Here is a 14,186-nt window from a genome sequence, read left to right on the forward strand (position 1 = left end):
GTCTAATTAAGCAGTAGCAGCATGCCCTGACCCCCATCTGTGCACAAGGCACCCACGGCTGTACAAGCAGGAGCAGGGCTCATGTTGGCCCGTCAGCCCTGGGACTCTGTGACTGGTTTCTCTGTTTCACGACAGCACAACTAAAATAAGCCTGTTATGTAAAAGCAAAATAACCTTTATCTTAAAACTTCCTTCTGGGTCTTGGACATAGCTCAGCGACATGATCTTCAGAACAACACACCAACCATTCCCACCAGCGTTTGAAGAGGAAACTGAAGGAAAAATCCAAATCCAAGACACTCACTGTTATAGTATCTTTAATTTATCTTGTGTTTTACAGAAGTCTGAACGGATTAAAAAGCACCTCCTTTCCCACCACGCTCCTTACAGTTGGTAAAATATATTCAATGAGCAAATGTATGTGAACAGCTTGAGGATCTGCATCTTGCAAGGATTTCACAGACCAATCAATCAAAAGCCAAATTTCTTGTCGTTTTTTACAACCTTGCTTTAATACAATGGTAAATCCACTCCGATCGCAAACCTGTCCAGTCCCATCTCCCCAGAACACTTTGCCAACTCCAGTGTTGATTAGCAAACCTAGTTAGCTTTGGCACGGAGCTGTGCTCTCTTGCCTGTGACAGCCTGGAAGCCTGTTTTGATGCTGGCCACGGAGCAGCGGGAGTGGCAGGTCTCGCACTGCAGGAAGTATAACCTGGTGTCCTTCTGCAGGATGGTGTCGGGGGAGCGGCACGTGTGGCAGGTGACGTACTCCTCTGCAGGGAAGAACGGGCAGTTAACACAGCAGCAGCTGCTGCTGCACAGCTGTCGGCAAAAGCTCTTCAAACACACCCACCAGCCCAGATGGGTTATGAGAACCTAAAAATCACCCCTGGTTATCCAAGAGCAGGTTTCGTGTGGTACGTTATGCACTGACGCTGTTTTAAAGTTAAGAACCAGTACACACTTCCCACAGGGGTTCCCTGAGTTGCTCTGCTGAGGCAGCACTGCCAGGTGTCAGCAGCTCTGGTACTGACACAGCACTAAAGCAGGAGCTTTGTGACTTAGTCCGAGTCCTCTGACGAGCTGTGGCACACCAACACTGCATCTGTCAATTCATGGCTACAACATCCAAAATTAGCAATTACAGTTCCTTTCCACAGTCCTCATCAAAGCCAAGATACGAAGCTCAGATGAAAACAAGCAGTTTTCACATGCTCTGTTTTCCTTGGCATGTTTTAGTGCAGGACAGAGTACAACCCATGGTCTAACCACGGCAAAACCACCTGTATTTGCATTATTCCGTGATAAAGGAAAAGTTGTGGCCCCTCAGCCTCCTCCATGGTGGGCACGCACCTGGGCCACACATGGGCCCCTGGGCATCACAAGGGGCCTGAGAGAAATCTGCAGTGGGAAAGGGAGTTTCTACTTACTGATATATCTTCTCAAGACATTTTCTATCTGTTTTTGCTGGAATCTTCCTTTGATTACCAGTTGGTTGTTACCATCTATTGAACCACTAATTGAAGAGAAAATTAATTATTTGATTTGCAGGTGTAAAGCATTAAAACAAATCAGGAACATGAAGCAACATAAGGACATGTTCTTCAAGAAGAGCACAGACACAGTTGTGTTGTAGGGAAAGAAAATGTAAAATTCTGAGGTACTTAGAGCTACTTCCTACAGGAAGTTTTGCCCAGGCACAACCCTCCCCTGCCTGTCTCAGGGGAGTGAACAAGACCATTCCCTTGGACTTGGGAGTTTCCCTCTGTACCTCCCCACTAAAATGTTCTCTCCTCCATCACCCAGCACAGCACTGAAGTGTAGGGAACAAAAGCCTCATTTTCCAGCATATCTATACAGATCTAACCCCAAAAATATGACCAGTATCAACCCTCAGTACACCCACAGCCCAGCAGCCTTACCTTGTACCCAATTCTGCCAACAAAAATGCCAGGAGATGTTTTGGCTGACGATGTAATCTAAAAATGAAGTAAGGAAATGTTTAACCTTCCCCCTTCAGAGAAATTTGGAATTTATACAGGACTGGAAGGGTAAATCCAACTTAAGTTAGAAAGCTTCAGAGTGAGCAGTGCCAGGGGTCTGCACCAAAGGGCACACACAAAATTACTGAGGACACAAGAAACCTAAACAGCCCACACACAAAAAATCTCCCACTATCCCAAATTCAAGATTACAGCAACTAGTGAAAAGTTTTCTATTAAAGACTTTTCATTCTTACTGTCTCATCCCCTGAAAAAACATTAGTAGCTATCATTAAAAACTCCCTCTAGTGCACAACCCAGATCCTCAGCAGGGTTTCACCAGGCCTGTTTTGTGGCACACTTCTGATACCCATCAGATCTCCATTCCCAGAAGTGCTCACAAAGAACAGAGCTGCCTCCACAAGACATAATTATGACACAGATATCACTGCAGAAAACAGTGGGAAAACACTACTGGAGTCCATACCACTTACCAAGAGAACAGTATGTGTAGCCAGCCCCAATTAGAAAGAACTTTTCCCACCCGTCTCCTCAAGGCTTGCACATAAATGTCACTGGTGACCCAACTTGATAGAAGCCAATGAACTCACCAAGTTTCAGCCCATGTACCATTTTCGTAATTTAAGTATAAAATTAGAAATTATCTCAATAAATCATGTTCAGAAATATCTTCTCACAGAGAAATGTAACGAGCTCTCTGACTGAAATAGCTTCCACTCCTGGTTTGCCACAGTCACTCGCCAGAAAACTCTGCCTTCAACACAGGAGCACAGAGCAGTGCATCCATCTGCTATTCCTGCGAAATCCAAAGGGGAAACTTACAATTTGCAGATATCTGTGAAGTTGACAAAAGACGTCTTCTTGGTCCCTACTCTCACAACCTGCGGGGGCTTCATGACAAATTTCCGCTTCTCTCCAGCCACCATGTCCGGGTTCTTTTCCCTCATGATGTTAAAAACTCTATTGAGCAACTGCAAAACAAGGGAGTCACACCCACATGAGCGTTTTCCATTTCCCAAAGTACCTCACCTCTAAAAGCCACTTGAAACAGCATTCACAGTGAGTATCAGACTACCTTTGCCTAAGAGCATTTCCCCACCTTGCTTCAGAACACACTGAAAATGTTCTGGTAAATGCAAAATCCCAACACTGTTTCCCCCAAGGGTTTGCTCTATGACCAATACTGTCCCATGTGAAAATTACTGTGATAGAGGACATGCCTTGTTAGCTTCTGCTCATGAGCTTCTGACCACAAGTCCTTCACTCTGAAGTTAGAAATAGGAAATATGAGCATAAGGCTCTACTGATGCAGATGAACATGGAAAATATGTTTTAGAAGTCTCTGGTACGTTACCTCATCGTATGTGTAGTCCCTTTCTGAGCCTGCCCACGCAGGTCCTGACTGAAGGCTAAAAGAAATTCCATCATCTTTTTTGCTATCTTCATCCTCAAATGCTGTAAAGAAAGTTTTTGGGGATTCATTAAGAAACATTCTTTAACCCCATGCTTACATGATTTCTAAAAGGTACACAGGAGAAAATTCCACTGAGATGTGGACCCAAGTCTTCTCTATCAACAAGGGACACCAGCACTCATGGGAAATTTATACAGTGCTTTTATAAAATATTTTCTGATAAAATTTGGAACAAAAGAGGCATTTGAACAGAACTTATTCACATACAAGGTGGACTACATTTCACTTGTGACATCTCACTGAGCTAGGTTATACTTCTACCTTCATCCTTCTCCATTATCTCATCTTCATCTGGAAACTTCACATTCTTCTTTTTCTTCTTTTTATTGCCCAGCATGATATCAAGGTCATCTTCAGGTTCTACTGTCTCTGGCACATCCCCTTCAATTTTCAGTTCCTGCGAAGAAGTAAGACTGTAGTTCATCCAGTGTTAACCATAGCCCTTCATTGCACAGCATCAGAAATAACACCAGCTGCACACTAGAGAGGTGACTACTGATGACACCCCACCACTGCCCTGCAACCCAACAGGTAAGAATGGAATTCCAGCATGTTCAAGAGAGCCCTACACCCTGCACTACTGCCATGAGCAGGGTCAGATTTGCACCCTCTGGCTTAACTTCTGGCTAACCACGAACAAGGTCAGGCTGCACTTAAAGGCAGCAGACATCTGAGGACAGGAGGGAACAAAACACCCCTCGTGGTGGCAGCAAGGGAAAGCAAAGCTGTGCTGCTCTAATTTGTTATCACAAGTCTGCATACTGAAAGAACACAGAGCAAGTATTTTGTCTTCTGAGGCAGATCAGAGGAACATTTTCTTCCCCAAAAGGCAGAATCTGTAGAGAAGGTTTATGCATAACAACATTTCTCTATCCTCTTGCTCTCCGGGCTTGCCAGTTACACTGACATGTGATACAAAAACACTCCTTGGAATAAAACTTGAGAAGAGTAAAAATATCTTGTACACCTTCTGGAACACAGCACAGTAGCCAATCCTTTCTAAAGAAAACACCAGAGTGAAAACACATTTCTTGGCAGATATGTGCACTTTATTTGAAGTGCTGGCCTTTAGAGGACTGCTCTGTGCATGGCTTCTGACATCCAGTTACCTCTCTAACCCCAAAAGACAATTAGCCTTGAGGTTAATCAGCCCTTCCTACTGACTGGTTGTGCAGGGTGGGCAGGTTTTTCCACTTCTGGACAAAAAGCCCAGGCAGGAGCAAAATGTTCACAAAAAAGACAGACATGAAAAGTTTAGTTATGAATTGCTCCAAGACACAGTGACAGACTTGAGACAACTCCTACACTGACAATCTCCAGAAAATGGAAGCAAGAGAGTTTTCAGCCATAGTCGAGTTATGTAAACAAACCTTTACACCTTCTTCTGCTTCATCTATATCAAAGATCTTTTTTGTTTTTTTCTTTTTTTTCTTTTGATTGAAGAAGTTTAAATCATCCAAGTCGTCTGTTGTATCTAAAAAACAAAAACAAAGAGTTGCCTAAAGAAGTGGAACTGTAGAAACAGTTCAGTCATTAAGGTTTCTAATTTACATCCAAATCTTTGAAACATTACAGTAAGACATGAGCAACCATCCGTAACCCCTGTGGATATCCTTCGGGTTTGAAGAGATCATCCTCCTCTGCCCCCAAATACTGTTTTAATCATTGAATCTTTCTGCTGTACAAGACAAATTAGTCACTTTTGTCATTAGAGATGCTTAGACAAAAAATGAGAAGTGCAGGACAAAGGTACAGCTTCTTTGGTCTGCAGCAGGAGCCAATTTTATCAACAAACTGGATTTTAGTTAAGGGCACTCTCTGAATTAGGTAATCTTGAAATGACATTGGCCTCAATTGAAAAAGCAAGGTTCTATACGCAATCACACATTTACTTCCTGAAAGATTCCAAATAACACTCTGGTCATCACATTCAGGATTGTCTAAAAACTAGAAACTCCTTTAACCATGTTTCTGTTACTCACACTGTTGCTCTTTCAAATGAAAAAGAGCCATAATTGTGGAATTACTGCAACAACGGCACGTAGAAGATTTAAAACTTCACACTGTTTTAGAGAGTCTCTTCTCAGTGCTTCACACAAAGGACTGCTTGAGTTAGAAAACTGGGAATTACATGAGCCCCTGGGAGCTGGGTGATGTCTGTTCACATGATTCCAAGCAGGAGGGCAATCTGCCCTCCAAACAGGCAGCAGAGATTAATCACAAATCTCTGAACAAACCAAGGCTCTGGCATGAAACTCTGGGATGCCAAATTCTTGAAACTGGGCTTGTAGTCTCAAAACAGGACCTTTGAGAGTTTATCTACATGGATTCACTTTACCTTTCTTCCTGCTGTCTTCTTCATCTGCTTCAACATCTTTGTCTTCTGTTGGCTCTGGTTCAACTTCCTTTGTTTCTGATTGCTGAGTCTCTTCCGTTTGTGTGTCTCCTCCTCCTTCCTCATCCAGCATGAAGGGCTTCTTTTTCTTCTTCTTCTTCTTGCTCATAGTAGGATCGAAAATCATCTGTAAAAGTCAAGAGCTCCTTAGCAGCTCAATAATCACCCCCCATTTATTATTTGCAACACTTTTCCCAAACCGCTCCTCCCCTTTAACCTTAACTGTGCTAATTACAAGGGAAAACTGACAGTTTACAGCATCTACTACTTTTCCTGTAGTCCAGGTTTCCTGCCACCTATTTATTAGTGCAGCTGAAAATACATTAAAGCTGTGACTGGGACGGACTGGCTACCATCTCTATGACCATCATGGACTCCAATTCTGCAGTATTAAATACAGCACCACTCAACACAGAAAATTTAACCCCACCAAAGCACATGGTCTGGTCACATATCACTTCCACTTGTGAGACACATTAATTCCCAGATTTATTCAAGGCAAGATTTGCCAACAACTCTTTTGACAAGAACGCTCAGCATGAGGAGGAAACCTAGAAGGGGCTGGTGATACAGCAAGACCTGCATCAGCTCTGAACACTGTGAAATGGCAAAGGTGTCATCCTTCTCCCTCCCCAGACTGAGAAACTGAACTTCAGTCACCAAGTGATTAAAAGCTGTTAACGAGCTCTTTAGCCATCAAAGCAGCTTAATTCACCTTGTTTGGCTGTGAAGAAAGCACTAAGCCCAGACTCACTTTTAACCTATTCATCATTTGTCGACCTAAGGGATTTTTTTCCAACACATTAAAGCCTGTTTCACTTCAGACACAAGCTGACATCCCAGCAGTTGGTCAGTTTCTTACACACATCTGCCTGGAGTGTCACACCATAGTATATATTAAATTTTAGACACTTTTTCCAGTGTTTCTTTCTTATCCAGTAACGGAAGAATGTTCTCACAGAGCTCTACTTCACCACCATGAACACCCTCACTCAGGAAAGAACCAGCACTTCACCAAGGAGTAATTCTCCAACTTCCTGCCCAGCTACCCCCTGAAGTTGGGTGGTTTTCCTCTCCCCACAACACAACCTTTCCTTACACTTCTCATTCTCCTACACGTGCTGTTCTTGTGATAGTCTTCCCATTTTCTGAAACATACATGTTTCATACAGGCTCTACTAAAGGCATCAAGTTGCTCATACAGGTGTCTGAGGCACGACATCCCCAAAGCCTGCACATATATGGGGGCCACTGAGGCTTTTGAACTGCTGAAGTGGGTTTTTAGCTGTACACACTGTGCTGGAATGATCTTCAAAAGAGTTCTGTCAGAGGGCTTCCTTTCCTCAGCTGCTTCCTCAGATAGTGGTGCAAATCATGCTGCTGTAATGCACCGAAATCACAGCATGTCCAACTGGTTCCACATCTGCTTCCTCCTGGACCTCCCCAGCCTGCTGGGACAGCAGGAGAGCTGCCTGCATGGGCACACTGCACAGCCTCGGGATCAAGCACAAGTGCCTGACTCATTTCCATGAAGACGCTCTGAAAGACTCTGACGAGGTTTTTATTGTCTCACGTGAAACAAACCTAAGATCATGCCTTGTGCAGATGTAACAGTTTCTAAGAAGGAACCAGCCCACCCACCCCAAATCACTCTTTTTGTGAGGGAAAAGACATCTGAACCACCATGAAGGATCTCTTGTGCCTACAGAGGCGGAGTGTCTGCAGCCAAACCACACTGAACTGAACACACCAAGACAACTCCTGGATGCAGGAGATTGATTTTCAGCATTAAACCCAGGTGGCCTTGAGCAGGGCCTCCCCAGCCAGGCAGGGCAAGCCAGGCTTCTACACACCCAACACCTACTCAGAACATGTCACACTCCACAACCTGAGGAGGAGGAGGCCTAAGCTTGAAATATTTTGTTCAGCAACAGCTTCAACAAGCACTTAGGAGGAGCCTCAGGTCACATTTGCTTTAGTAAGTCATGACATAAATGAACCAGCCCGATAACCCAGCTGGTCATGTCCTGGCTGTCTAAGGCAGGTGTTTCCAAATGTTCTTTATTCCTTTTCTCTGCTCAGCACATTGGCTTAGTCTGAACTTCGTGATACCATTTAGCGGTGACAAACTACAAAGCTGCAGGTTTTCTACTGAAGGAACCACAGCCCCCAGCACAAACACAACAAACCTGAATGCTTTTCTTGTGTGAAAGAAGTTATTAAATTCCTGTCCTGTTCCAGCTGTCAGAGCCCAATTCCCATATGGGGTTTTCTCCTCTGTAGTCCACATGGTTCCTTCTCATATCCATCTCCATATTACCTGCTCCTTACTTCAAGTGCCTACAGTCAAAATCCCAACTCACAGAAAATTTGCAAGCGAAAACTGAGGGAAGAAACAGAATCAAAGTTTCACAGAGCAAATGCAACTCAAGACTGAAGCCAATGATCCCCTGAACTGCTGTGACAGTGGCAAACGGCAGGGATTCCAACAGAAGTCACAAATAAAACCCATTTCTTTAGTCTGAATAAACACAGACATGCCTAAGCAGCAGACATCATCCTTGCCCCGATCAAGTCAGTTCAGGTGTCCTTACACTACACTGACTTATATCTAGGGTGAGGGGAAAAAGTACTAAGGCCAGGCAGCACTTCAATCTTCTGGCTGCTCAAAACACAGCAGTCTCTAATATTATTGCCCGAAGCTTCACAAAACCGCGGGATTTAAAGAACTTTTGGATCTTCAGTGGGATTATGTATTTTGTAGAGTTTTTAATAAACTGAACAGACATTAACAGACCACTTCCCCCTAGAAACTGGGCCTGTGCTGCCCCTGCCGTGCCCCAGCTTTGGATAGCACTCAGGATGTTCCCAGCAACGAGTTTCATTCATACACAACCCTGAAAACTGAAACTGAAAGCTACAGCCCAACACAATGAACTTCCCATCTATTCCAGTTTCCAGTGTTAATTTATCTTCATGTGTCTTCACAGGCTTTAAAAAGTTTCACCAACTTAACAGCAATATCAAAGTATTTGGCTCCCAGCAACCAGAGACACAGTAGTTCTGGAAGGCACCTGCACTCACTGCACAGGAGCCTGAAGAGCAGTGCCAGCTCAACTGTGTTACCTGCCATCATCTTTATTCTCTGCCACATAAGGCAGCCCAGAGGTGGAATTTCACTAGGAAATCCCAGGAATCTGATCCCAGGAATCACCTCAATGTCAAATTAACCCACTATGCAAGAAAAACAGTTTTACTGATACAAACTAAATTCAGACCAGGACACTCCATGAGCTGTTGCATGGCCCTGTGATCACCTGAGACAGGCAGCACCTGATGCAAGCATTCCTGTGTGCAGAGAACAGCCCAGACATGAGAACTGCAGCTCCCATGACACATTTAGGCACAAAAATGCAACGTATTCATTCTATATGTTAAAGCAGCTGAGTAAGTCAGTCACAGCTACCACTACAATAAGTCGTAATTACACCAGTTCTTCCTTATGATGTAGGACAAGCCTGTCTCCAAGGCTTGAGTGATCACTTTACTCTGAAGGAAACAAGCCACACAGGTATTTTAAACAACACCAGAGAGAAGATACAAGGCCAGAAGCAGCCATCTCCTGGATCCAGCCAGAGCAGCCTTCCATGGGCTATACCACGCTGATGAACACCTCATACACGGAAAATTTTCCTTTTTCCCATGAGAGCAATGGGAATGAGGCCAGTAAAGCTGTTAACAACGGGCACTTACAACAACTGAAAAATTTCTCAGACACGGATGTATCAACTTCCCTAGTGCTGTGCCTAGACAAACACCACCAGATCTGGAAAACGTGAAGTTATCATTTGTTCAGATGTTGCTACTCGGCTCTCAAGGTTAAAACCCGAAATATTAAAGCTCCTAAACGCTGCGTTTCGCTACAGAGCGCAGAACACGATGGAGAAGCGGCGACGGTGCCATCGGCCTCCCTCTCCGGCTTCTCCGTGCCGGGGGCGGCCGCCGGCAGCACACCCGGAGCTCCAGGAGAGCTCCAGGCCCTCCCAGGACTCACGGTCCCAGCCCACACCCGCGGCCCCGGCGTGGCTCCACGCAAGGCGCCGGCCCCGCGTCCGGCCCGGCCTGCGCCCGCCGCGCTGCCTCAGCCCCGGCCCGGCGGGACCCCCGCCCGCCCCGGCCCCGGCCCCGCGAAGGGCGGAGGCCGCGCTCGCCGCAGGCCTCAGGCCCGGCGCCCACATGGCGGCGGCCCCGGCGCGGCGCAGCCCCCGGGCGCGGCTCTCCCGCGGGTGGTGGTGGCGGCGGCCAGCGGGTCTCACCTCGTCGCCGGACATGTCTGCGGCCGGGGCCGCGGGCCGGAGGGGCCGGGGTCGGTCGGTGCCGCGGGGTCACTCCGTGCTCGGCTCTTGCATCAGCGCCGCGCGCCCGCCCCGCCCCGCGCCTGCGCGCGCCCGCCGCGCCGCCTCGCGCGACTTGCGGCGTTCCCGCGCTGCGCACGCGCCGGGCGGCGGCGGGAGCGCTGAGGGCGGCGCTGAGGGGCGGGCGGGGAGCTGAGCTCCCGGTGTGTTCGCACAGCCCCGGGATCCCAGCACGGACCGGGCTGGAGGGGACCGCGGTGCGGCATCTGGTCTAAACTCTCAGCTCCGGCAGGACCATCCCACAGCACATCGCACGGGATTGCGTCTGGACGGTTCTGGAATATCTCCAGTGAGGGAGACTCCACAACCTCCCCGTGCAGCCTGTTCAGTGCTCGGTCACTGCACAGGAAAGAATTTCTTCCTCATCTTGAGGTGGAACTTCCTGGGCATCAGGTCCTGCCCGTTCCTCTGGGGCCATTGCTGGGCCCCAGGGAGCAGAGCCTGGGCCCTGCTCGGAGCCCTCCCTGCAGGCAGGGACAGACAGGGCTGAGGGCCCCTCTCGGCTGGGCCTCCAGGCTGAACAGCCCCAGGCTCCTCCTCAGCCTTTCCTGGGCACGGAGATGCTCCAATCCCTCATCAGCTCCGCAGCCTCTGCTGGCTCCAGGAGCTCCCTGGCCCTGTGTGCTAAGGAGCCAGAGCTGGACACAGCACTCCAGATGTGCCTCACAGGGCTGAGGAGAGGGGCTGCATCCCCTCCCTGACCTCCTGGCAATGCTTTTCCCGGTGCTTTCCAGGATCCCAGTGGCCACCTTGGCCACAAGGACACACTGCTGGCTCGTGGAGAGTTTCCTGTCCACCAGAACTACCAGGTTCTTCTCCACAAAGCTGCTTTCCAGCTGGTTGGCCCCAGCCTGTGCAGTGCCTGGGACTGTTCCTCCCCAGGTGCAGAACCCTGCTTTGGCCCTTGCTGAATTTCAGAAGGTTCCTCTCTGCCCATCTCTCCAGCCTGCTGAGATCCCTCTGAGGGGATGCACAGTGACCCTGATGGGGGGGCATTGACCGCCTCATCCAAGTCATTGATGAACAAGTTCAACAACAGTGGGCCCAGGAGTGAACCCTGGGGCACACCACTAACAACAGGCCACACCTGAACAACACCTCTCTAATTCCATTGGTGAAACTAGAGAAACAGCAAAACATTACCTAGAGAAAGATTGTTTTGGGAAAGGATAGTTGTTTTGCCAAGATTGTTTTGAGAAGAAGCTTTCTCGAGAACTTTTCCCTTGGGAAACAATTAGCACTGCTAGCAGGCTAAAATCTCTTCAGACTTAGAAATGTCAGGTCCACATGTGGGTGCAGGAAAGGACTCTGAAGAGTGTCTGTTCCAAGCTCCTTGCTCATACAGGAGCAGCGGGAACAGGTTCCTCAGGACGTTCTGCTGAGTTTTGAGTGTTTCTAAGGATGGGGCCACCACAACTTCTTTGAGCAACCTCTTCCATTTTCACAATAAAATGTCTTTTTTCTATGTTTAAGCAGAATTTTCTGTATTTCAGCCTGTGTCTTCTGCCCTTTCTGTCACCCAGAAGAGTCTGGTTCTGTCTTCTATTCACCTCTGTACACACTGATATGATCTCCCTGAGCTTTTTCTTTATAGGCTGAATGACCAGGCTCTCTCAGCTTCTCCTCATATGTCAGATCCTCCAACCTCATTGCCATAAAATCACAGAATATTTTGGGTTGGCAGGGACCTTAAAAATCATCTAGTTTGAACCCCCTGCCATGGGCAGGACCACTTTGCTCATTCCATTTCCCTAATACTACCCAATAAAAGAATATGGCACCAATGAAAACAGCTATTTGCCATGAGGTGTTGAAATTCTGCCTCCCAACCAACTCTGACATTTAAAGGTCATCTGTTTCATGCAAGATATAGTTTTAGAGCAGGCAGAGCCATCAGCCCAAACATTGTTACAGGACTTGTTTTACATTTAAGATTTCCAGACCATTTGGATTCTTGAAGACCCATTAGGTGATGTAAACTTACGCACACTCTATCATTTAACTTTTTCATCACTTTCCAAGAAACATTTGTCTGTCTTTGGTCTTCCTTTTCTCTGCCTTTCCCACTTGCCTCAGTGGTCAGTGAGGGCCCCCAGCATGCTCTGTTAGCAAAGCCATCACATTGGAGACAAAGCAGGCAGCAGGACAGGAGCAGTTTTAGATTTTCCCAAGATGACTACAATACTTTTCTGTTAAACCTCTGAAAACCAGCTCCAAAAGATTACTTTTCTTTCCTGTTTCTATACCACCCTGTTCCTCTGGGTATTTGCCCCACATTTGTGTCTTTGTCACTTGCTCTTGTGTCACAGGGATGCTGCAGATTTTCAGGTAATTCAGGCAGCTCTTTAGAGACTCTTCAGAGTCACAGAATGTCCCGAGCTGGGAGGGACCCCCAGGATCACCCAGCCTAGCCCCTGGCCCTGCACAGACACCCCAACAACCCCACCCTGGGCATCCCTGGCAGCGCTGTCCAAAGGCTCCTGGAGCTCTGGCAGCCTCGGGGCCGTGCCCATTCCCTGGGGAGCCTGGGCAGTGCCAGCACCCTCTGGGGAAGAACCTTTCCCTGATATCCAGCCTGACCCTCCCTGGCACAGCTCCAGCCATTCCTTCAGTCCTGTCCCTGGGGGTCACTGGAGAAAATAAGTTGATCAGACACATTTGGTGTTGATGTAACACTGAAGCTGGTCTCCCACCAAATTCTTCTTCCTTCTTTTGCTGCAGACTTTTGCTTTGATATTCCTGTCCTATGAGACTTGTCCACTCTGGGATGCTTTTCCCTGGCATGAAGTTGGAGCACATGGATTTCTGACGACTGTGGCTGCACTGCCCCAACACCTTCCTCACTGCCCAGGGCTCACCCAGACCAACCTCCTGTCCTGAGACAGGATAATGATATTTTTGTATCATCCCCAGTTATGTGTGTCTATGCTGTTCTTAAAAACCACCATGGACAGAGATTCCCTCCACAGCCTCTTCAAGTGCCTTACAACAATCTTCACCCTTCTTGCTAAGACTTAACCCAATGGCTGTTGCAGTGTCCCTGTGATAACCCAGAGGCCTTTGGAATATCACTGTGCCCCTTCTTGTCTTGCCCTCACAGCCTTCTTTTTCAAAACATGCAAATTCAGCCCCTCCAACCTTTTTGTTCTCGATCCCATTGCTGTCTCTGCACCTCACTTAAAGTCCATATTCCTAAAGCTGAGTGCCCAGTTCTGGGCATAGCACTTCCATCAGATTCCTGGGCAGTAACAGACCAGCTGAGATAATTCCCTAATGCCTCATCCATAACATATCTGTTAATACATTGTAGAATAAGAGTCTCTGCTTTCTTTGTCAGTAATACTTGGGCAATGTGTTTTATTGATGAAAAATATCCTGAGATACTGACGATCAAACATCCCAAGATTCCCTTCAGCTGGGCTGCCTGGTGAGTAACAAGTAACATAATGTTGTACATAATGCTTAGAAAGCCTCAGGAGAAAAGGAGCTGCCAGGAGTGCTGGCCTGCATTTTCTTCATACAGACACCAAAGCGGTGTCTTTTAAGATCCTGGCTGTAGCCCGACAACATCAAAGCATGCCTGAAGATCACCTTACATTGATTTTTTCCCCTTTCCATGCCAACAGACTGTTCAGGATGCAGGACTGTCCTGTTCTTTCTTCTTCCTTTCTTCCCTTGTGAATTAAGTTTCAGAAATGGAAGAGTGTTGGTGCATTAGTTGTTAATTAGTTGGAATTTGTATCTTTGATCTAATATTTTGGGGGAAAAATCCTACATGAGTTTTGGTAAGAAAAGCACAGTCTGGGTTAAAGAGCTTGTAGAAACACACAGAATGAAAGATTTCTTCTACTTTTTTTTCTTATTTTATTGAAAAGCAACAGTTGTGACAATAAGGA

General features: G+C 47.0%; 1 protein-coding gene across 1 annotated transcript; it reads right to left on the bottom strand.

The window, feature by feature from the left end:
* Positions 1-300: 300 nt before the first annotated feature.
* Positions 301-10,313, bottom strand: EIF2S2 (eukaryotic translation initiation factor 2 subunit beta). The gene is made up of 9 exons (XM_040080069.2): positions 10,192-10,313; positions 5,819-6,002; positions 4,851-4,954; positions 3,742-3,877; positions 3,361-3,461; positions 2,829-2,977; positions 1,926-1,982; positions 1,434-1,519; positions 301-776 (listed from the first exon to the last, which is right to left on the bottom strand). The coding sequence occupies exons 1-9, from the start codon at positions 10,204-10,206 to the stop codon at positions 601-603; spliced, it is 1,008 nt and encodes a 335-aa protein (XP_039936003.1). The 5' UTR covers positions 10,207-10,313; the 3' UTR covers positions 301-600.
* Positions 10,314-14,186: the final 3,873 nt, after the last annotated feature.

Source organism: Hirundo rustica, chromosome 16, assembly GCF_015227805.2.
Source record: "Hirundo rustica isolate bHirRus1 chromosome 16, bHirRus1.pri.v3, whole genome shotgun sequence".
Lineage (NCBI taxonomy): Eukaryota > Metazoa > Chordata > Aves > Passeriformes > Hirundinidae > Hirundo > Hirundo rustica.

What these genes read in the sequence shown, in the direction of transcription:
- EIF2S2 (XM_040080069.2), bottom strand. An exon ending in AGAAGACAGCAGGAAGAAAG is followed by an intron (nt 4,955 to 5,818) that starts GTAAAGTGAATC and finishes TTTGTTTTTTAG; the next exon opens with ATACAACAGACGACTTGGAT. An exon ending in TGTCTTGAGAAGATATATCA is followed by an intron (nt 777 to 1,433) that starts GTAAGTAGAAAC and finishes TCTTCCCTGCAG; the next exon opens with AGGAGTACGTCACCTGCCAC.